General features: G+C 42.7%; 1 protein-coding gene across 3 annotated transcripts in view; it reads left to right on the top strand.

The window, feature by feature from the left end:
- LOC311148229 (GRIP1-associated protein 1-like) overlaps window positions 1-23,279 on the top strand; it is a 54,520-nt gene extending 31,241 nt beyond the window's left edge. For 2 of the 3 annotated variants that reach the window (XM_084185123.1, XM_084185124.1), the window contains exons 24-27: window positions 182-298; window positions 1,034-1,127; window positions 18,974-19,158; window positions 21,105-23,279. In XM_084185123.1, coding sequence (XP_084041249.1) covers window positions 182-298; window positions 1,034-1,127; window positions 18,974-19,158; window positions 21,105-21,182 — 474 coding nt within the window. In that variant the 3' untranslated portion in view covers window positions 21,183-23,279. The remainder of the gene's footprint in view (window positions 1-181; window positions 299-1,033; window positions 1,128-18,973; window positions 19,159-21,104) is intronic. The other variant, XR_014614873.1, reaches the window with a different exon arrangement.
- Window positions 23,280-24,388: the final 1,109 nt, after the last annotated feature.

Below are 24,388 nucleotides of genomic sequence, written 5' to 3'. Positions count from 1 at the left end.
ATATTGTACAGATAAGCCTGTACAATTAGAGCTGTCAAGCTTAGAGCCAGTGATGCAGAGATAATGAATTCTATTACACAGAATGCACAAAATAGCTTCTCTCTCTGTCTGACTCTGTCTCTGAGTGAATGTTATGTAGGGAACAGAAGTTTAACAGTTGTCTGGTTCTCTGTGTCCCAAGTCCGCCAGCGGCAGCCCCCAGTCCCAGCGGCCTGCTGACCTGTCTGATGATGAGGTTGGGGAACTCTTCCTGAGGCTGGCTGAGGTGCAGCAAGAGAAGTGGATGTTGGAGGAGAAGGTAGAGTCATGCTATTCATACTTACAATACAACTGTATTGTCCATGTTTCTAGCGAACGATGGAAATGTGTCTTCTACTCCATTCTACAACGTTTTCAATTTGGTTATCATTTACTATAAACTGTATAATATCTTCTAACTATACTATACATGGGGCGGCAGGTAGCGGCAGATGGCCGTTCTGCACTTGAGCAAGGCAGTTAACCCCCAACAGCAACTGCTCCCCCAGCTTAATCGACGTTGGGTTAAATGAGGAAGACACATTTCGGTTGAATGCATTCAGTTGTGCAACTGACTAGGTTTTCCCTTTCCTTTCCCACTCCCCTAGCATATTTATTTGCACAGTGAAGCTACAATTTTTACATTTGTCTCTACTCCAGCATTTTGGATTTGAGAACACGTTTCATATGAGGCGACAGTACAGAATGTCACCTTTTTTATTTGAGAGTATTTTCATATCTGTTTTACCGTTTAGAAAAAGTATCTACTCCCCACCATTTTTTTTTTTTTAAGTATTCTTTCCTCCATTTAAATATTTGGACAAATTCACTTATAGTTTAGTATTTGGTCCCATATTTCTAGCAAGCAATGACTACATCAAGCTTATGACTACAAACTTGTTGGATGCAGTTTGTTTTGGTTGTGTTTCAGATTATTTTGTGCCCAATAGGAACTGAATGGTGAATAATGTATTGTCTTTAGGTGTATCTAATGTGTGTGTCTAATGTGCTGCAGGTGAAACACCTCGAGGTCAGCTGCTCCTCCATGGCTGATGACATCTGTAAGAAGAGTGCCATCATCGAGACCTATGTCATGGACAGCAGGATAGGTAACCTTCTGTCTCCTTGCCTTGTTGAACTGGTTTTCCCCTCTTTAGATGTGATACTTGTTTGTCACTAGACTCCTTTTTTCACTGACAGGAATATGTATGCCTGCATTGTAATTTGTCTATTGAACTGTTATGTACAGTATAAAGCCATCTAAGGTTTACTTGAAAATGTGATTATTCCGTCTGCTGAAATGTAGCCCAACTAGGGAGTTCAGAGTTCTTTCGCTGTTCGTGCAATTTATTTTAATTGTGAGTGTAAGGTTGACTGTTGAACCAAAAACAGAGAGCGCTCAAAGATGAGTTGACTGTCTATTATTCCAGTACATCTTGTTTCATGTCTTGAGGGTAAAACTATACTGAACAAAAATATAAACACAACATGTGATGTGTTGGTCCCATGTTTCATGAGCTGAAATAAAAGATCCCAGAAATTTTTGTTATGCACAAAAAGCTTATTTCTCTCAAGATCTGTGCACATATTTGTTTACATCCCTGTTAGTGAGCATTTTATATTTTTCTCAAGATATGCCACACCTGTCAGGTGGATGGATTATCAAGAAGCTGATTAAACAGCATGATCATTACACAGGTGCTGGGGACAATAAAAGGCCACTCTAAAATGTAGTTTTGTCACACAACACAATGTCACAGATGTCTCAAGTTTTGAGGGAGCATGTAATTGGCATGCTGACTGCAGAAATGTCCACCAGAGCTGTTGCCAGAATTTAATGTAAATTTTCCTACCATATGCCACTTCCAAAATCGTTTTTTTAGAATTTGGCAGTACGTCCTTACAACCGCAGACCACGTGTAACCACGCCAGCCCAGGACCTCCACATCCGGCTTCTTCACCTGCGGGATCGTCTGAGGGGGGTGCTGCTGAGGAGTATTTCTGTCTGTAATAAAGCCCTTTGTGGGGAAAAACTAATTCTGATTGGCTGGGCCTGGCTCCCCAGTGGGTGGGCCTATGCCCTCCCAGGCCAACCCATGGCTGCGCCCCTGCCCAGTCATGTGATATCCATAGGTTAGGCCCTAATGAATTTATTTCAATTGACTGATTTCTTTATATGAACTGTAACTCAGCAAAATCTGTTGCGTTTATATTTTTTGTTCAGTATAGAAACAGTATTTTACAGAAAAGAACCCATGCTAACAGCTTGCATAAATAGACACTGTCCCACTCCTTCACAGTAGAGAATTTTATTCAATTCTATTATTACATTTGAACCTGTCTTGCTTTTATAATCCACTCGTAAATATTTCACCGGTCCTATTTATAATAATTCTATTTTAAGTTTGCCACTATTGGAGCACTCAGATACACTTGAAACAGCACTTTGTTCAATCTAATAACTCCATGATTTGAGCTGTGGGCTCTGCTTAACATTTTATGAGTTTCTCTTTAAAGATCGGGGTGGTTTGGCTGGCTGTGTTTTTAAGATTACTCTGCACCCTGTTCTGCTGCTCTCCTCAACCAGATTAGCATATAATGTCCCCTTCACATTATCCTGCTTCTATGCTAATTCATGAGGCATGCCAGCTGTGGTGTTAAGACACAAGAACGTTTCAGAAACTCAAATCAAAATAGCAGATATTACAGATCCAAAATGTCAACTATAGCGACATTTCACGTTAAACCGATGTAGATGGGCTATGAAATGTTCCGTAAGCTTTGGAATGGAGACTGACACAGTTTCAGTACTTGGACTTGTCTGAAGTGCTCAGACTTGGGTCTCTGTCTGACTGCCTTCCTCGTGTGCATGCAGGCACTCAAGCTCAGTGATATCATCAGGTTTTCGTGATGGGGCCGTACTGCACTGCACTCAGAGGGCACCCTCAAGTGTATGCATTTAGGAAAGCACTAGTAAAGAATATTTGAAGTAGTTCACTCTCGAATAAAACACTTGTTAACCCTCATATGTCGTATTGGTCCTCTCCGGTAGGCTACGTTAAAGTGAATGTTTTCATCATTAGCGTTTTCTTTGTAGATGTTCTAAAACGCTACAGTGTTTAAAGCTTATAACACAGTGTGACATTTATGCTTAACTTTTAGCTCATCTTGAAGTATTCAAATACATTTTTTAATTTGTCTAATGCATCCTTTCCGTGCCTCCTCCTCTATAACCCAGTTAAATGAATCTGAGAGAAATGGGGAATTGGTTGTTTTGGAACTGGTGCGCTGTCGGTATGCATGAGGCCGCTGCATCTTTCATATTCCTTAAAAGTAAGCTAATCCACCGGCAATGGGGGAGGGATGTTCTGTGACTTCAGCAATACTGCAGTAGTCTAGTGCTTAAAAACTCCATAAAAAGAAAGGCTCAATCACAGCAGATAAAAGTTTGTCTTAAAGCAACTTGTCTTTCAATAGTGATTTTATTTGTTTGCATAAACGAAAGACGTTGCAAAAATAAATTTGAATACCTTGAATGTGAACAGGCTTAGAGCATAGCAAATTTTTCATTGGAGATAATGCAATGAAGTAGTGTAAAAACATGCCTATCTATGTTAACTTCGATTAGGCCTACTATAGAGGTTCTATGGTCCGTAGTGCTGTATTTCTGTCTCTGCGCTGAGTGGAGGTCCAGTGGACCTAATAAAGAAGTAATCTTCCAAAGGACCTCAACTCTTTCCACAGTGCTTGGCACACACTTCTTAACACAGGCTATGTCCTAAAACCCGTATTTGCGTTCTAAATAGTAGGCATTTTGGGTATGCGAAAATATTGTTTTATAGTATGACATGTAGTATGCTTTAAATGCCAGGATGTCATTCTCATTTCGGCTTTTCATCTAGTAAAATTTGCTGCACATGGCTACACTTAAGATAATAGTCTTTCCAGACCCACGTGTGTTTGCCAACAGCTGATATTCAAAGAAGGGGACAGGCTGTACCAAAAATTAACGAATGGCGGAATAAGGCATTGTCAGTATGAATGAGCCTAGTATGTCGTTATTAGTAAGTAGTAGGCAAGATAGATTTTTGGACTAGTGTTGCATGGTTTACTGAAACTTCTGTACTTTTTGAAATGTTACTTTTGGGATTTCTGTCAAATGTGTCTCACGTTGTCTACTGATTTGAGAGAGGATCAAGTCTATCAGCACAGCCGACGTCCCCTTATAGCGCGAGCTCATCGTGCCTGCTCCAAACTGCACTTACTCATTGCTAGCTCTAGCCTGTTCTGAGGAACCACTGCACTCACTGGGAGTCTGGGCTGTATCACCGCTTATGCTGAAAAGAAGTTAACACACTTGAATAATGCAACACGGCATGTAGAAATGTTGAAACTGTTAATTACTGTTCGCAATGTACATTACAGGCTAGAACACTTTACAGTGCAAGAAGATACCGGTAGCATCCAGCTTTGTAGGCTAACTTTCCTTGCTAGCTTACTGCTGAAGCTGATATCAATGTATTTACCCTAGTACCTTATTTGTGATATAATGCAAAATATTGCTGATTTCAAAGCTGATTGTGACCAAAAACTGTATTAATTCACTTCGTCTCCACCGCCTCACGTCTCCCCCAGTCAAGATCATCTTTACTCGAACTGCAGAGGCGCAACATTAAATCAACTTTTATTGGTCACATATTTCGCAGATGTTATTGCGGGTGTAGCGAAATGCTTGTGTTCCTAGCAGTAGAATAGAATACAGTATATACATATAACATGAGTAAAGCAGTATGTAAACATTATTAAAGTGACTAGTGAGTAACCGGGTGGTAGCCAGCTAGTGATGGCTATTTAACAGTCTGATGGCCTTGAGATAGAAGCTGTTTTTCAGTCTCTCGGTCCCAGCTTTGATGCACCTGTACTGACTGGGGTGAACAGGCCGTTGCTCGGGTGGTTGATTTCCTTGGTGATCTTTTTGGGCTTTCTGTGACATCAGGTGCTGTAGGTGTCCTGGAGGGCAGGCAGTGTGCCCCTGGTGATGCGTTGGGCAGACCGCACCACCCTCTGGAGAGTCCTGCGGTTGCGGGCGGTGCAGTTGCTGTACCAGGCGGTGATACAGCCTGACAGGATGCTCTCAATTGTGCATCTGTAAAAGTTTGTGGGTCTTGGGGGCCAAACCGAATTTCTTCAGCCTCCTGTTGCGCTGCGTTCACCACACGGTCTGTGTGGGTGGACCATGTCAGATTGTCAGTGATGTGTACGCCGAGGAACTTGAAGCTTTTCACCTTCACTAGACACATTGTGGATAGGGGTGTGCTCCCTCTTCTGTTTCCTGAAGCCCACAATCAGCTCCTTCGTTTTGTTGACGTTGAGGGAGAGGTTATTTTCCTGGCACCACTCAGCCAGGGCCCTCACCTCCTCCCTGTAGACTGTCTCGTCATTGTTGGTAATCAGGCCTACTACTGTTGTCGTCTGCAAACTTGATGATTGAGTTGGAGGCGTGCGTGGCCACGCCGTCTTGGGTGAACAGAGAGTACGGGGGGGACTGAACATGCACCCTTGTTGGGCCCCTATGTTGAGGATCAGCGAAGTGGATGTGTTGTTTCCTACCTTCACCACCTAGGGGTGGCCCGTCAGGAAGTCCAGGACCCAGTTGCACAGGGCGAGGTTCAGACCCAGGTCCCCAAGCTTAATGATGAGCTTGGAGGGTACTATGGTGTTGAAGGCTGAGCTATAGTCAATGAACAGCATTCTTACATAGGTATTCCTCTTGTCCAGATGGGATAGGGCAATGCGATGGCAATTGCATCGTCTGTGGATCTATTGGGGCGATAAGCAAATTGAAGTGGGTCTAGGGTATCATGTAAGGTAGAGGTGACATCGCAAGTCTTCCAGGAACGCTTTCGAAACCGACCAGGCCGGGGTTTGGGCTTTGAGAAGTGATGATAATTTTTTCCTTGGTTGTTAATTTCCGCGAAATCTAAAGGCACAACCTAGATTCGAGCCAATGTCTTAAGTAGTTGAACATGTTATTACTTCAACCTCGTGAAAGTGAGAAAATACTTTATATCGTCAAACAACTTTATATCGATTGAGTGCCTTTTAACGGTCTGCACATTCGCAGTTCGGCGAGAGACAACCGTTAGACCCGATATGTTTCTGCGCGTGAGCTTAGCTAGCCAATGTCGACATGACATCTCTTCCAAGAGTGCTCAGGATTTCTATTGGAGAAGCAGTTTCTGCCTATCTTCAAACTGCACCGTCTTTGCTCGAACTGTGTGTGTTAATGACGTCATGGGTCTTAGAGACAGCGTGCACTTTTATTTTACATTTACATTTTAGTAATTTAGCAGACGCTCTTATCCAGAGCGACTTACAGTTAGTGAGTGCATACATTATTTTTTTCATACTGCCCCCCCGTGGGAAACGAACCCACAACCCTGGCGTTGCAAACACCATGCTCTACCAACATCCCTGCCGGCCATTCCCTCCCCTCCCCTACCCTGGACGACGCTGGGCCAATTGTGCACCGCCCCATGGGTCTCCCGGTCACGGCCGGCTACGACAGAGCCTGGATTCGAACCAGGATCTCTAGTGGCACAGCTAGCACTGCGATGCAGTGCCTTAGACCACTGCGCCACTCGGGATAATAAGAGATTGCTTCTTCTATCCAAATGCTGATCAGTACAATAAAATAAGTCTAAAATGGAAGGGAAACAGATTTGTTTTTCATCTGTAACCCCATGAAATCAGCCAAAACAAGCTTAGTATCTCGATGCATGCACACACTCCTATTGAATATGCATTCACCTGTATTGTGAATAGGCATAGGCTACATCTTGAGTTACCCAGTTTATCAATAGAGATGTACCATTCAAATATATGATTACCATGATGTTGTTATGTAGTTAGTTTTTTTTAACCAGTCAAATTGATTGTATAATTGATTCATTAATGCATACATTCAAGAATGTCAGGTAGGATCCTTAGTACCTCCTGTGCCCTGTAACAACCTTGGTTTAGAACAACGAGATTATGGTAATTACTGTATTTCACACAGTCATCCCCATTTAGAGGAAGTTGGTTAGACTTCTTATCCCCCGCTTATAAGAGAAGAGAGAAGACCATGATGTAGCTTTCCCTTCCACCGCTGTCTGTGTGCTCTCCTCCTGTTTTCATTTCATGACTGACTGATTTAACATTTAATGCCAGGCTAGATTCCATTACGGCCAGCATCTTCTAATTGTAAATATTGTGCTATAAAAGCTGAAGGTCTCCTGGTGTCTGGGCTTGTCAGACTGCGTATACAGCGGGGTGAAGAAAAACATTTCTTTAGCAGATATTTTTAAAGGGAAAATAGGTGTGATATGTGAGAGCTAGCATAACTTTTAGTTTTTTTTGTGGGGGCAGGGTTTCTAGCTTAAGATATTGCTACTGGCTAGTTGCATGTTTTCATTTAGCTAGAGTGATGGCAGTATTTTAGACTTCAAATTCTGCATTGTGTAAATATTTTACATGGTTGCTAGTGAACATGACTTGATATATTTTGAGGCTCTTTATGAGTGTGTTTTGAGGGTGTTTTATGTCACACTTATTAAAAACACTTTCTAGTGTTGCTAGATGATAACATGTTCCCGTCTGGCAAAGGACCGCACATAAAAGCTGACACTCAAAACCGGATGTTAATGGCGAAGGGGAATAAAGATGGAGGAATTCAGATATGACATCTTCGTTTTAGCACTATCGACAGACTTTTTAAACTACGGCACGTGACATGGTTCAATGTGCCAGTAAATCAGCGCAATCGTTTTTTCCTAATTGCCGTCGTTTTGGAGCTAGAATTGGGATCATGTACAGTGAGGGGAAAAAAGTATTTGATCCCCTGCTGATTTTGTACGTTTGCCCACTGACAAAGAAATGATCAGTCTATAATTTTAATGGTAGGTTTATTTGAACAGTGAGAGACAGAATAACAACAAAAAAATCCAGAAAAACGCATGTAAACATTTTTATAAATTGATTTGCATTTTAATGAGGGAAATAAGTATTTGACCCCTCTGCAAAACATGACTTAGTACTTGGTGGCAAAACCCTTGTTGGCAATCACAGAGGTCAGACGTTTCTTGTAGTTGGCCACCAGGTTTGCACACATCTCAGGAGGGATTTTGTCCCACTCCTCTTTGCAGATCTTCTCCAAGTCATTAAGGTTTCGAGGCTGACGTTTGGCAACTTGAACCTTCAGCTCCCTCCACAGATTTTCTATGGAATTAAGGTCTGGAGACCGGCTAGGCCACTCCAGGACCTTAATGTGCTTCTTCTTGAGCCACTCCTTTGTTGCCTTGGCCGTGTGTTTTGGGTCATTGTCATGCTGGAATACCCATCCACGACCCATTTTCAATGCCCTGGCTGAAGGAAGGAGGTTCTCACCCAAGATTTGACGGTACATGGCCCTGTCCATTGTCCCTTTGATGTGGTGAAGTTGTCCTGTCCCCTTAGCAGAAACCCCCCCCCAAAGGATAATGTTTCCACCTCCATGTTTGACGGTGGGGGGATGGTGTTCTTGGGGTCATAGGCATCATTCCTCCTCCTCCAAACACGGTGAGCCAAAGAGCTCCATTTTGGTCTCATCTGACCACAACACTTTCACCCAGTTCTCCTCTGAATCATTCAGATGTTCATTGGCAAACTTCAGACAGGCATGTATATGTGCTTTCTTGAGCAGGGGGACCTTGCGGGCGCTGCAGGATTTCAGTCTTTCACGGCGTAGTGTGTTACCAATTGTTTTCTTGGTGACTATGGTCCTAGCTGCCTTGAGATCATTGACAAGATCCTCCCGTTTAGTTCTGGACTGATTCCTCACCATTCTCATGATCATTGCAACTCCACAAGGTGAGATCTTGCATGGAACCCCAGGCCGAGAGAGATTGACAGTTCTTTTGTGTTTCTTCCATTTGCGAATAATCGCACCAACTGTTGTTACCTTCTCACCAAGCTGCTTGGCGATGGTCTTGTAGCCCATTCCAGCCTTGTGTAGGTCTACAATCTTGTCCCTGACATCCTTGGAGAGCTCTTTGGTCTTGGCCATGGTGGAGAGTTTGGAATCTGATTGATTGATGGCTTCTGTGGACAGGTGTCTTTTTTATACAGGTAACAAGCTGAGATTAGGAGCACTCCCTTTAAGAGTGTGCTCCTAATCTCAGCTCGTTACCTGTATAAAAGACACCTGGGAGCCAGAAATCTTTCTGATTGAGAGGGGGTCAAATACAGTGGGGAAAAAAAGTATTTAGTCAGCCACCAATTGTGCATGTTCTCCCACTTAAAAAGATGAGAGAGGCCTGTAATTTTCATCATAGGTACATGTCAACTATGACAGACAAATTGAGAGAAAAAAAATCCAGAAAATCACACTGTAGGATTTTTAATGAATTTATTTGCAAATTATGGTGGAAAATAAGTATTTGGTCACCTACAAACAAGCAAGATTTCTGGCTCTCACAGACCTGTAACTTCTTCTTTAAGAGGCTCCTCTGTCCTCCACTCGTTACCTGTATTAATGGCACCTGCTTGAACTTGTTATCAGTATAAAAGACACCTGTCCACAACCTCAAACAGTCACACTCCAAACTCCACTATGGCCAAGACCAAAGAGCTGTCAAAGGACACCAGAAACAAAATTGTAGACCTGCACCAGGCTGGGAAGACTGAATCTGCAATAGGTAAGCAGCTTGGTTTGAAGAAATCAACTGTGGGAGCAATTATTAGGAAATGGAAGACATACAAGACCACTGATAATCTCCCTCGATCTGAGGCTCCACGCAAGATCTCACCCCGTGGGGTCAAAATGATCACAAGAACGGTGAGCAAAAATCCCAGAACCACACGGGGGGACCTAGTGAATGACCTGCAGAGAGCTGGGACCAAAGTAACAAAGCCTACCATCAGTAACACACTACGCCGCCAGGGACTCAAATCCTGCAGTGCCAGACGTGTCCCCCTGCTTAAGCCAGTACATGTCCAGGCCCGTCCTGAAGTTTGCTAGAGTGCATTTGGATGATCCAGAAGAGGATTGGGAGAATGTCATATGGTCAGATGAAACCAAAATATAACTTTTTGGTAAAAACTCAACTCGTCGTGTTTGGAGGACAAAGAATGCTGAGTTGCATCCAAAGAACACCATACCTACTGTGAAGCATGGGGGTGGAAACATCATGCTTTGGGGCTGTTTTTCTGCAAAGGGACCAGGACGACTGATCCATGTAAAGGAAAGAATGAATGGGGCCATGTATCGTGAGATTTTGAGTGAAAACCTCCTTCCATCAGCAAGGGCATTGAAGATGAAACGTGGCTGGGTCTTTCAGCATGACTATGATCCCAAACACACCGCCCGGGCAACGAAGGAGTGGCTTCGTAAGAAGCATTTCAAGGTCCTGGAGTGGCCTAGCCAGTCTCCAGATCTCAACCCCATAGAAAATCTTTGGAGGGAGTTGAAAGTCTGTGTTGCCCAGCGACAGCCCCAAAACATCACTGCTCTAGAGGAGATCTGCATGGAGGAATGGGCCAAAATACCAGCAACAGTGTGTGAAAACCTTGTGAAGACTTACAGAAAACGTTTGACCTGTGTCATTGCCAACAAAGGGTATATAACAAAATATTGAGAAACTTTTGTTATTGACCAAATACTTATTTTCCACCATAATTTGCAAATAAATTCGTTAAAAATCCTACAATGTGATTTTCTGGAATTTTTTTCTCATTTTGTCTGTCATAGTTGACGTGTACCTATGATGAAAATTACAGGCCTCATCTTTTTAAGTGGGAGAACTTGCACAATTGGTGGCTGACTAAATACTTTTTTCCCCACTGTACTTATTTCCCTCATTAAAATGCAAATCAATTTATAACATTTTTGACATGCGTTTTTCTTATTTGGTTTCTCACTGTTCAAATAAACCTACCATTAAAATTATAGACTGATAATTTCTTTGTCACTGGGCAAACGTACAAAAACTTATTTCCCTCACTGTATACTGTGCTAATGCCGATTTTTAAAATAAAAAATAAAAAAAATAATCATTTTGCCAAGATAATCCATCCACCTGACAGGTGTGGCACATCAAGCTGATCTAAACAGCATGATCATTACCCAGGTACACCTTGTGCTGGGGACAATAAAAGGCCATAAGAAAAATGTGCAGTTTTGTATCAACACAATTCCACATATGTCTCAAGTTTACAGGGAGTGTGCAATTGGAAAGCAGACTGCAGGAATGTCCACCTGAGCTGTTGCCAGAGAATTTAATGTTCATTTCTCTACCATAAGCCGTCTCCAACGTCGTTTTAGAGAATTTGGCAGTACGTCCAACCGGCCTCACAACAGCAGACCAATATCCAGCAACTTCGCACAGCCGTTGAAGAGGAGTGGGACAACATTCCACAGGCCACAATCAACAGCCTGCGAAGGAGATGTGTCGTGCTGTGTAAGGCAAATGGAGGTCACACCAGATACAGACTGGCTTTCTGATCCACGCCCCTACTTTTTTTTTTAAAGGTGTCTGTGACCAACAGATGCATATCTCTATTCCCAGTCATGTGAAATCCATAGATTAGGGCCTAATGAATTTATTTAAATTGACTGATTTCCTTATATGAACTGTAACTAAAATACTGCAAACTTAGCAAACAAGGCATTTGTGGTAAGTACATGGGGGGCCGCCATCTTTATGCACCTTCGCCATTGCATCACTATAGTGATCTACCATATCTTACAATGGCCATACTTACAGCCAGACATACTGTGTAATGTTAGTGTAGCTATTTCTTGGTGCAACAACAGGAGACCGGGTGGGACAGCAGTGGCAAACATCTTTGGTAAATAACCTTGCCCTTCCATAAAAGCATCAGAGAGATCCGCAGAGAAGGCTGTATAGGCCATGGAAAAATGAAGAGGGGCCTCCAGAACGCAGGCAGTAGGGGCCCTGGTGCTAGATGAGAGCTGACATTAGCAGGATTTAAATGATTCAGGGTGCAGACATGCCTGAGTGAACCCAGCACATCTTCAATAATGCAGCAGCCGACTGAGACCTCTGCTCAGCCCTGCTGGTGAGACGGGAGGCGCACACAGTAATGGTACAGTGCCTGCCAGGCTGCCTACCTGGTCAACACTGCTTACTTCTATCTGTCTGCTCTGCTGCACCTTGCATCAGAACATAGTCCTATCAGCAACTAAATGACACTACGTCATGTTCTTGTAGCTAATTGTAATGGAACCACTCGTGCTGCTGTAAACTGGTCGTGTACATAGTGACAGTTCTTTGATTAATCTTTTTGAAATGGTTCCAACCTGCTTTCCTCAGCGATTTTGTTACTGGTCTGAGAGATTCCACAGCTTATAAAAGTAGTTGATGGATAATGATTCCCAAACTCTCCATACGTTACCAGCATGTTGATAAGCCATCTATGAATCAGTTCATTGGGTTTCTGTGGAGGAGCACACTGGCACTCTGAAGTAATAGAGAAATGAAGTAGAACAATCAGTTGGTGAAATGGAGTAGGTGTCTTGACGTGTTGTGTAAGACTGCATTCTGGTGATGGAGAGTGTACTAGGGATTGTGGGAGTTGGTTAATCGAGCAGTCAGGTACAATGCTGCAGTCGTGTGGAGTCGGACAGGGAGTTTATATGTAGACGAGCTTCCTCTCCTGGCTAAGTGCTCTTCCCTGCTGGAGAAGTCGGCTGGGGTAAGTTTCCTACTGCTGCAGTCTGTAACCCCCGCCTCTCGCCTAGTATTGTACACCACTGCTGGCACTGTGACGTAGCCCCTAACCTTTTCATCCAACACTGTTTGTTCTGCATGGAGAACCCTAGGAACTCCACAACCTTCTAGAATGTTAGGATGAGTCCATTTATAAAGCAGCCTACAGGTTGAAGTTGTATTGCTTGTAATTAATAACAATGGGTATTTCATCAACTTGAAATTACTTGATGGTTATTCTTAGTTTTTTACCAAACCCTTCTATTTTCTGAACCTTTTAATGGAAAACTTGTGTCTTGGGATTGCTCCTCACATAAAGTAGTTTATAATGTTGAAGTTGTTTTAAGTGAGCATTGTAACTCCCTTGCAAAGGAACGATTCATCACTGGGAATGACACCTGTAATATAGCCTCGTCCATTACAAGAAATTACACGTACACTTTGAGCAGGCAGGGCTACATTTCTATTGGTGATCTAGCCTGTATTCTTCCTGGCAGTGTTTCCACTTAGCACACTGTGATCCTGTGGGAGTTGAGAGCAGACAGGGTTGTAGTGACTATATGGCGGCAGGCAGGGCTACAGTTGTAGTAGCTCTGTGGTGGCAGCCAGCCACGGCTCGCTGTGTTGCTTCAGCATTTCAATAGCAGCAGGACCACTTAGACTAGGAAAGTTACTGTTCAGCCATGTTGGCATATCAGTGCACTTCTGCAGCACTCTGCTCTTAGGGGGAAAAAAGACCTGGAAGGTTTCCATGATTTCAAGAGGAGAAAAGCAATTGTCACCTATTAGGGAGGCTTTTGTGGTTTATAAATGTCGTTAGAATGATTCCCATACCAGGGCAAAGTAGAATAACTGTTTGACTACGTTTTAGTAATTTAGCAGACGCTCTTAACCCGAGAACGACTTACAGGAGCAATGCTCAAGGGCACAGACAGATTTTTCACCTAGTCGTCTCCTTTCGGTTACTGGCCCAACCCTCTTAACTGCTAGGCTACCTGCCACCCCTGACTAGAGGTATCATTGGTTAAAGGGAGTTGAGAATGTCTGTCTTCCATCTGTGATCTCAGCCTGGCTTTCAGCATCAACGAGCCAGTGTTGCAGATGTCAGTTTGGGTTATGTCAGTCTGCTCTGAGTCAACGGAGTCTCCCCTCACTGCACTCAGCGCTAGTCCCAGAAGAAGAGATGGGTTTGGAGAACAAGTACATCTAGGCTATATTCATGTATAGCTTCAGAGGTTTATTTATATTTTCTTTAATTTGTCAATTAAGTTCATTTCTTAGAGGAATCACATGAATATAAGGGTGACCTTTTAAAGTCAAGACCGTAGCATTTCTGTACTGTGTTATAGCAATGAAAGAAAGGCTGTCTAATTGTGTTGTCTGGTGAGTGAAATGCCAAGCATAGCATGGAACAATAAGAGCAAGGCAAGCCCACCAAAGGTTGGAACTAATGTCTCCATTAACAATGTGTTGTCGCTTACTCTGCCGAGTTTGCAGCTTTTTCTTGATAAGACCGCTATTCCTTTATCAGCAACGGTACTAAAACACAATATTGATTTGTCACGGGCAACACGGTAAACTAAATTAAAGACACATTTCCAAAGTGTCCCGTATGAATTGGGCGCCCGTACACAAGCCGCACAGACACAGAGATTCAGAGAAAGTTAGCCTAACATCTGCTCAATATGGGCTTGATGTTTTAAGTGTCAGAATGTGAAAGGTGATCTTGATTGGCTGTGCATGCCCCACAGAAAGTGTACACTGAGAGTGTCCTTTACAACGTTGGCAGCCGAGGCAGTTCAGACAATCACTGCTCTTGTCCTGTGGAAAACCCCTCTTAATAGGGCGTCCTCAGCAGGGACCTGACTATTCATGGCCAGAGGAGCAGTGTGCACCCTTCAAGAGGTGGCCCTTGTGTCTACAAGGAGCTGACAATGTCACCAACTCCCCCAATAGAAAATATGTTCTCAATCAATCATACCATAAGCTTGTCCAGTTGCAATATCACGTCAATGACTGCTGCCATGGTCTTTTGGTAAAGCCAACTGCGTTTAGGGTTGCAGTTGATCAACTCATGTTTAATTAAATAACACATTTTCACTCCTTTAACTTAAACTTCCAGAAGCTTTGGTAATAGAAACACTTTGTTTGAACCTGCAATGCTTTAGAAATACGTATGTCCTAGTTATAATAAACCTTAAAATGTTATGAGTGCTTTAAGTCTTGAACTGCACTATGGGTACGCTAGAAGACTTGTTATCGAGGCAGGAGTGAGATCCTCAAGTGATTGATGTAGGCTAATGGATGATACTGCTGCATTTAAAGAATTGATCATGAACATGTACAATATTGTAACCAGTGTAATTGAGCTTGCAGACCACCCGAGAGGTGGGACAAGTACTGCATTGAGCAGAGAAGCGTAGCACTGCCACCACCTTTGTTTTAACCGGTATGGTCTGGCATCAGAGTCTTGGATACATCAGAACTCAACACAGACACAGTACCTTCAAAAAAAACATTTTTCCACATTTGTTGTTACAGCCTGAATAAAAAAACGGATTACATTGAGATGTTTGGTCACTGACCTACACACTATGTACCCCATAATGCCAAAGTGGAATTATGTATTATTTTTTACAAATTAATAAAAAATGAAAAGCTGAAATGTTGAGTCAATAAGTATTCAACCCCTTTGTTATGACAAGCCTAAATAAGTTCAGGAGTAACATTTCCCTAATAAGTCACATAAGTCACTCTGTGTGCAATAAGTGTTTAACATGATTTTTGAATGACTACCTCATCTCTGTACCCCACACATACATTTATCTGTAAGGCCCCTCAGTCGAGCAGTCCCTCATTGCAAACACAGATTCAACCACAAAGACAAAGGAGGTTTTCCAATGCCTTGCAAAGAAGGACACCTATTGGTAGATGGGTAAAAAAAGAAAGCAGACATTGAATATCCTTTTGAGCATGGTGAAGTTATTAATTACACTTTGGATGGTGTATCAATACACCCAGTCACTACAAAGATACAGGCTTCCTTCCTAACTCAGTTGCTGGAGAGGAAGGAAACTGCTCAGGGATTTTGCCATGAGGCCAATGGTGACTTTAAAACTGTTAGTTTATTAGCTGTGATGGGAGAACTGAGGATGGATCAACATTGTAGTTACTCCACAATACTAACCTAGTTGACATGGTGAAAAGGAAGCCTGTACAGAATAAAAATATTCCAACGCATGCATCCTGTTTGCAACAAGGCACTAAAGTAATACTGCAAAAGAATGTGGGAAAGCAATTAACTTTTTGTCCTGAATAGAAAGTGTTATGTTTGGAGCAAATCCAATACAACACATTACAGATTACCACCCTCCATATTTTCAACCATAGGGGTGGTTGCATCATGTTATGGGTATGCTTGTAATTGTTATGGACTGGGGAGTTTCAGGATAAAAAGAAACGGAATGGAGCTAAGCACAGGCAAGATCCTAGAGGAAACCTGGTTCAGTCTGCTTTCCACCAGACAGGAGATGAATTCACCTTTCAGCTGGACAATAAGCTAAAACACAAGGCCAAATTTACACTGGAGTTGCTTACCAAGAAGACAGTGAATGTTTACACTTACATTTACATTTAAGTCATTTAGCAGACGCTCTTATCCAGAGCGACTTACAGTTAGTGCATACATTATTTTTTTATTATATATACATTATTTTTTTTATACCCTCCGTGGGAATCGAACCCACAACCCTGGCGTTGCAAACACCATGCTCTACAAACTGAGCTACATCCCCTGCCGGCCATTCCCTCCCCTACCCTAGACGACGCTGGGCCAATTGTGCGCCGCCCCATGGGTCTCCCGGTCGCGGGCGGCTACGACAGAGCCTGGATGTTCCTGAGTGACCGTGTTAGTTTGGACTTAAATCGGCTTAAATCTATGGCAAGACTTAAATGGTTGTCTAGCAATGATCAACAACCAATTTAACAGAGCATGAATAGTTAAAAGAATAGTGGGGAAATATTGCACAATCCAGGTGTGCAAAGCTCTTAGACTTGCTCAGAAAGACTCACAGCTCTAATCGCTGCCAAAGGTGATTCTAACATGTATTAACTGAGGGGAATGAATACTTATGTAAATTAGATATTTCTGTATTTCATTTTCAATAATAATAAAGTAAAATTAAAAATAAAGTGTTTTCACTTTGTCATTATGGGGTATTGTGTGTAGATGGGTGAGACAAAAATCTATAATCGATTTTGAATTCAGCCTGTAACACAACAAAATGTGGAGTAAGTCCAGGGGTACAGTGGGGGAAAAAAGTATTTAGTCAGCCACCAATTGTGCAAGTTCTCTCACTTAAAAAGATGAGAGAGGCCTGTCATTTTCATCATAGGTACACGTCAACTATGACAGACAAAATGAGAAAAAAAATCCAGAAAATCACATTGTAGGATTTTTTATGAATTTATTTGCAAATTATGGTGGAAAATAAGTATTTGGTCAATAACAAAAGTTTCTCAATACTTTGTTATATACCCTTTGTTGGCAATGACACAGGTCAAACGTTTTCTGTAAGTCTTCACAAGGTTTTCACACACTGTTGCTGGTATTTTGGCCCATTCCTCCATGCAGATCTCCTCTAGAGCAGTGATGTTTTGGGGCTGTCGCTGGGCAACACAGACTTTCAACTTCCTCCAAAGATTTTCTATGGGGTTGAGATCTGGAGACTGGCTAGGCCACTCCAGGACCTTGAAATGCTTCTTACGAAGCCACTCCTTCGTTGCCCGGGCGGTGTGTTTGGGATCATTGTCATGCTGAAAGACCCAGCCACGTTTCATCTTCAATGCCCTTGCTGATGGAAGGAGGTTTTCACTCAAAATCTCACGATACATGGCCCCATTCATTCTTTCCTTTACATGGATCAGTCGTCCTGGTCCCTTTGCAGAAAAACAGCCCCAAAGTATGGTGTTCTTTGGATGCAACTCAGCATTCTTTGTCCACCAAACACGACGAGTTGAGTTTTTACCAAAAAGTTCTATTTTGGGTTCATCTGACCATATGACATTCTCCCAATCCTCTTCTGGATCATCCAAATGCACTCTAGCAAACTTCAGACTGGCCTGGACATGTACTGGCTTAAGCAGGGGGACACGTCTGGCACTGCAGGATTTGAGTCCCTGGCGGCGTAGTGTGTTACTGATGGTAGGCTTTGTTACTTTGGTCCCAGCTCTCTGCAGGTCATTCACTAGGTCCCCCCGTGTGGTTCTGGGATTTTTGCTCACCGTTCTTGTGATCATTTTGACCCCACGGGGTGAGATCTTGCGTGGAGCCCCAGATCGAGGGAGGTTATCAGTGGTCTTGTATGTCTTCCATATCCTAATAATTGCTCCCACAGTTGATTTCTTCAAACCAAGCTGCTTACCTATTGCAGATTCAGTCTTCCCAGCCTGGTGCAGGTCTACAATTTTGTTTCTGGTGTCCTTTGACAGCTCTTTGGTCTTGGCCATAGTGGAGTTTGGAGTGTGACTGTTTGAGGTTGTGGACAGGTGTCTTTTATACTGATAACAAGTTCAAACAGGTGCCATTAATACAGGTAACGAGTGGAGGACAGAGGAGCCTCTTAAAGAAGAAGTTACAGGTCTGTGAGAGCCAGAAATCTTGCTTGTTTGTAGGTGACCAAATACTTATTTTCCACCATAATTTGCAAATAAATTCATAAAAAATCCTACAATGTGATTTTCTGGAGAAAAAAAATCTCAATTTGTCTGTCATAGTTGACGTGTACCTATGATGAAAATTACAGGCCTCTCTCATCTTTTTAAGTGGGAGAACTTGCACAATTGGTGGCTGACTAAATACTTTTTTCCCCCACTGTATGAATACTTTCTGAAGGCACTGTATAGATAACAATTATATTTTTACTAGAGACATACAATTTCATAAGATAATGTGGATTAGTGGAGAGAAGACCTAAATTCCTGTAGCCTATGTAACCCATTGAACATTGATACAACATTGATTCACATTGAATGCATTGCATGCGTCTTGTTGCATATAACAATGTTCATTAGATATAATTCATATGCTAGTTATAACTAGGGCCCTAGGTTTTTTCCTGGGTTGGTCAAACACTCCTGGCTCAAGTTCAATGAAGCATGACTGATATTGGTATCCTTAATTGATTTGTACCCTCTCTCCCCTGCAGCACATGGTGCACATGGTGTGGCGGCAGTGGCCAATCACGGGGGCCAGGTGGGGGGCCATGGACATGGTCTGGGCTCTGTGCTCAGGGACCTGGTGAAGCCTGGGGACGAGAACCTGCGGGAGATGAACAAAAAGCTGCAGAACATGCTGGAGGAACAGCTGACAAAGAACATGCATCTACAGAAGGTAGGCTACTGTACACTACTGTGCAGTAAAAGAGAACAAGTTGAGTAGGCAGGGGATGGGAAACCGTTGCTGTTGAGGGTGGTGGTGACGCTAGTGAATTAAATGGTGTGTGTTCCGTAAACACATTGGATGTGTTCAAGTGGTTCAGAACCTGTAGTTAGAAGAGTTAAAGTGTGGGGCTCCATACCAATGGCCACTGACAGTGGGAGATGTGTGTAGTCAGTGTGACTGTGTAGGTGGCATGCCTGCCTGTGTGCTGCTGTCGTCCATCCCTGAGACTAGCGCACCATGGGGGGAGTATTCATCACAGGCCAAGGCGTGGGCGCTCCTTAATGTTCAAATGGTTTTCTATGCAGAAATAGAAATAGGTCTCCCCCAAGCAAAGCATGGTGGTGCAGTCTCATGAGTTTGATGGGATTACAGTGTGGTGTTTCTATCTTCATGAAGACTTTTACCTCAGAACATGAACCTATCAAATGTCCCCTGGCCTTTTTGACGAACTGTGCTGAACTAATGGGGGGGGCTCTTTCCACTGTCCATACTGAGTGGTAACTGACCCTGCTCTGTTTAGTGTTGCATCAGTGATACTGTGAGGGGTCCGTGTTAATATTTATATTGTGTGTGAGTATGTAAGTTGGTTAGCTACAGTGAGGGGGTGTAGTGCTCTAGTCGGTCTTGGAGACAGTCTGGATCTTTGGCTGTGTAGGAGTGCTTCGTGCCCATGGGGAGTTGTAGGTTACACAAACACCCGGCTTAAACCTAGGCTTGGAAGACACACAAGAAATGTAGGATTTTACTTGCAGGCACTCTGGCATTGCTAACTTTCTAGATAACTTACAAGAGCTATGTCCTGCATAAAAATAAAGCTAGCCTGAAATTCTGTTGTAGTCCTCTTCGATACCCAAAATGAACAAATCTACACCTTTTTGATTTACAGACAGCCGAGCCGATGTTCCCCTTTGACGTTATCCATCGTAAATATAATAATTTATGCATGATACATTTTCTGAGAACGTCATGCATTGGATTTATGCAGATAGGAGCTCAATTACAGTGCCCATAAATGTGCCAAGGAATAGACAGTATTAAATATAATACATCCAAGAATGAGACATGGAGAATTCTGTCATTCTGTCACAAAGCCTTTACATGACAGCTGGAAGAAGTGGCTGCAGGCTCTTACACAAGCATCCCAAAGCTGGTGGCAAGTTGTGCCATGCTTGTTAACAGCAACTTAACGGTTTGCTTTTTATCCAAATTTAAATGAGAAAATGTTGATCTGATTATACACTTGAGAGGGTGCTCAAGGGGAGAGCAACCATGTGTAGCTGTCCCCATCCCTCTCCTCCTCCTCTGCTAATGCCTCTCCACCCACCCCCTTCCCTCCCCCTGCTACCAAGCAGCCCTTCAGGCATGGGCTCCCACCAGTGCAGAATGACAGGGCGCTGTGGTGAAAGTGCAAGATGGTTGTGTTTGCTGCTGGTGAACCTGCAGATGGGCAGACAGGCTCCTGGTTGCCCCCATCTTCTCTCTGGATTCCAGGGGCAGCGGCGAGCAGCGAGCTCATTAATATTTAGTGCCTGTTGGGGCCGCCAGCCCAGAAACAAACAGCCCTGTTAATATTTTATGGCTCTTGCTTTAGTGAGCACGCAGAGAACATTGGCTTTTTCTGGGAGGAGATTGCAGCTGAACCCGAGTCCGTCTGTCTAATGGCTCCCCCGCACCCTCCACTCTATAATTGTCACTTACAGTTCTTTCCCAACACCTTATATCAACTCTCTGAATTTCTGTAGTCCGTAGATAAAGTACATCAGATCGAAAGAGGATGCATGATGAAAGAGATGTCTTGCAGTTAGATATGAAGCTGGCAGAAATTAGCAGAGGTTGTTGTTTGTACTCAGCTTTGTGGTATTAAAATAGCAATTTATGTTTTTGTCTTTTTTTAGGATCTTGAAGTTCTGTCTCAGGAGATTGTCCGTTTAAGTAAAGACTCAAGTTATGGAGCTGGCTCAGCCACGGGCTAAAAGACTGGACCCAGTCCCTCTGACCAGCACTCCTCCTTCACTCTCTCATCACCTGTTTCTGTGGCTAATGAGGATACTACACATTCATCCATGCTGACTGAACCTCTGGCCCGGGAACACAGATAAATGGAGAGAGAGGAAGGTATGGAGTGAAGGGGGTTAGTTATTTTGCAACTGCTTTACAACTGAATGTACTTATTGTAACATGTCTTGGTTCTTTCTGTGACTCTTGAGAAAAATTGCGTATTGGGGCCTGACTACTACGTCAGGTTGCTCTGTCTGCCCCCCCCCCCCCCCACACACACACACACACACACTCTGGTGTGCTCTGAAGAATGCAACGCTGGCAGGAACCAGAATGCCAGGAAATCTCTAGGACAGTGCATTACTGGTTCAGATCTTCAAGAGATTGTTTAATGTTGTGAATAACGAGACATTCTGCTTACTCATACAGAGAGGCTTAAGCTGTTGTGTTTTGCCTGTACTCGTATTAATTTCGCTATACTTTAAACTCGGCAACTCTTGTTTTTGTATCAATCCTGTATATATGAATATGAAAAATCAACTGTAGTAATTTATCGGTCTCAGAGTAAGAAGTATTGCATATGAAGCAAAATTATTGTCAAAGATTTACGGCCGTCATACATTATAGATGCTGAAGTGTCCAGTTGAATATGTCTGGGGGAAATTGCAAGTATCCTAAAGCCAGTAGTAAAGTAAATAGAGAAAAACCTGAATAGAATGCATAGCCTATCATCTCAGACTAGCGTTGGGGACTGGACCAAACCACCGGTGTGTCGACTCACTGGGTTAGATCTCTGTGCTCTTTTAGTTTGCACGCGGCACCAGCGCTGTGACTGCAGCAGAGGCATGGATGCGGCCTTGGCTGCTGAGCATCTGCTGTCAACCTGAATAGGTTGTCCAGAAACTGGCTAGATGCCTGCTTTGTGCCCCGCTTTCAAATGTTACTTTAGCTGCTTTCTCTATCCCCAATTAAACCCCCAGTGTAGTTAGATTTGCGGATGTAATTCCGCCTTAACTCCACTTTGATATGTTGTTAAGTAATTCGATTATAGATGCACTAAGAAACAGAGGATTCTCTTTTGAGGAGATTAATTTGTTTGAGAACTAATCTCCCCCTGGCTAAGGTCTAACAGCAGTGTCGGTAGTCTGAGTGAAACACTTCCATTCACTCTATATGAAGAACTTGCCCAGTGCACTAGAGTGATGGTCCGGATGAGGGAAACTTGGATCATGTAAAGCTGGTCTCTTAGTTTGCCTTTGACTAATTTAGCAAATGTATTATTTTAAATGATTTCTCAACGTGACTGATCAACAGTAGCTTGGCAGATTAAATGTGTGATTGTTTAAGTGGACTGAGCATGTGTACTGGTGTTAGCCTTTTATACTTTGAGACATGTTTCCCTTATTTGAGAATGTCAGTCAAAACTTTAGGAACAAACAGATTGGTTCATTGGAAGCCCCCCCCCCCCCCCAGACTATCGTATCTCCTGTCTACATATCTGCCTGAAATCAAGAAGGATATAAATGTACGTCACTAATTAGTCATTTAACATTAAGACTTTTATCTTTAACATTTTGAAATTATGATTTTTTTAAATTATACCAGTAATCTATGTGTAATGCTAAGTTTATACAGTAATGCACCCCTACTCCTACCATAGGCATGTTTGGCAGATGTGTTCCGGAACTTTCTTTGAACAACCAGTCACCCATTGGAGACAAAATGGAAGACTTTGATTCAGATGAGTATATTGGGTATAATAAGTGATACTGTAGATAAGTACACTCTGCACTTTTTCAATACATTAAAGATTGTGTGCTTTATTTAATTCATCCTGTCCACTTTTCCATTTACTTGCCTTTAAATATTTGAATTGCCAAACTCGGCTGCAGCAAAGTCCTCATTACTACTAAAAGATATAATCATTCAGGGTTTTATTAAAAGGTATAGAACACAGCACTCAACTGCTTCCCCAGTGGACTATTCCTTTCTTTCAGATGTATGTATTTGTCAACTGTTTCTCCAGCTAAATGATATTCATGAAGTGTCAATAAAAATGGCTGTAAAATGTATTCCATGTTTAATCTCTTTGGTGATTTGTCATTTCGGAAAGCAAGAGCAATTTGTTTTCCTAACTTGTAGAGAACACAAGGTTGATCTGAAGTTATATTTGCGCTCACGTTTCTGCAGTTATCTGAGGCACAGTATGTCTCCCTTACGTATAGCTCAACACCTCTGTTCTAACACCTGCAGTGTTCATATTGTTCATATTCAGCTCGTTAGCTGAAACATTTTGTGTGATTGTGTTCTTTATAGTTGTTGATGACCGGTCGCTACACCACTCCAAATATTCTCTCTCCTATGCCGGCAGTTAGAAAACAGCAACTATTATTAATGTATTCATTGAGCATTGATAATGCTGTCCTTGTTTAGAGCGGTGATTCTCAACCTTTGTGTTTTCTGTACCAACAAGTGCCTTTTGCTCTGCCCGGAGTACCCCAGAAGTACCCTACTCGTGCATTTTACCAGTAAGCCCTATGGTCTCATGAGTCTTCTCAAGTACCCCCTATGGATAGGCCAAGTTCCCTCAGGGGTACTAGCACCTCTGGTTGAGAACCACTGCTTTAGGCTGTTTACACAGCCACTCTAAGAACCCAATTCAGATTTTATTCTGACTGTCCATAGTCATATCCCGTTCATTCCTTGTCGAAAACCTTCCAAATTTAGCATGCCGACAACATTTTACCACCTTTTATTTATACAGTGCATTCGGTATTCAGACCCCTTCACCTTTTCAACATTTTGTTACGTTACAGCCTTATTCTAAAATGGATTAAATGGTTTATTTCCCCCATCAATCTACACACAATACCCCATAATGACAAAGCAAAAACTGTTTTTTAGAAATGTTTGCAAATTTATATTTTAATAAACCCCGGAAATATCACATTTACATAAGTATTCAGACCCTTTACTCAGTACTTTGTTGAAGCACCTTTTGTAGCGATTACAGCCTCAAGTCTATGACACTACAAGCTTGGCACACCTATATTTGGGGAGTTTCTCCCATTCTTCTCTGCAGATCCTCTCAAGCTCTGTCAGGTTGGATGGGGAGTGTAGCTGCACAGCTATTTTCAGGTCTCCAGAGATGTTCGATCGGGTTCAAGTCCAGGCTCTGGCT

Source organism: Coregonus lavaretus (genome assembly GCF_964263955.1).
Source record: "Coregonus lavaretus genome assembly, chromosome: 20".
In the NCBI taxonomy this organism is placed as follows: Eukaryota; Metazoa; Chordata; class Actinopteri; order Salmoniformes; family Salmonidae; genus Coregonus; species Coregonus lavaretus.
Note: the sequence above shows the minus strand (reverse complement) of the source record. Positions and strands in the feature narration are given on the sequence as shown.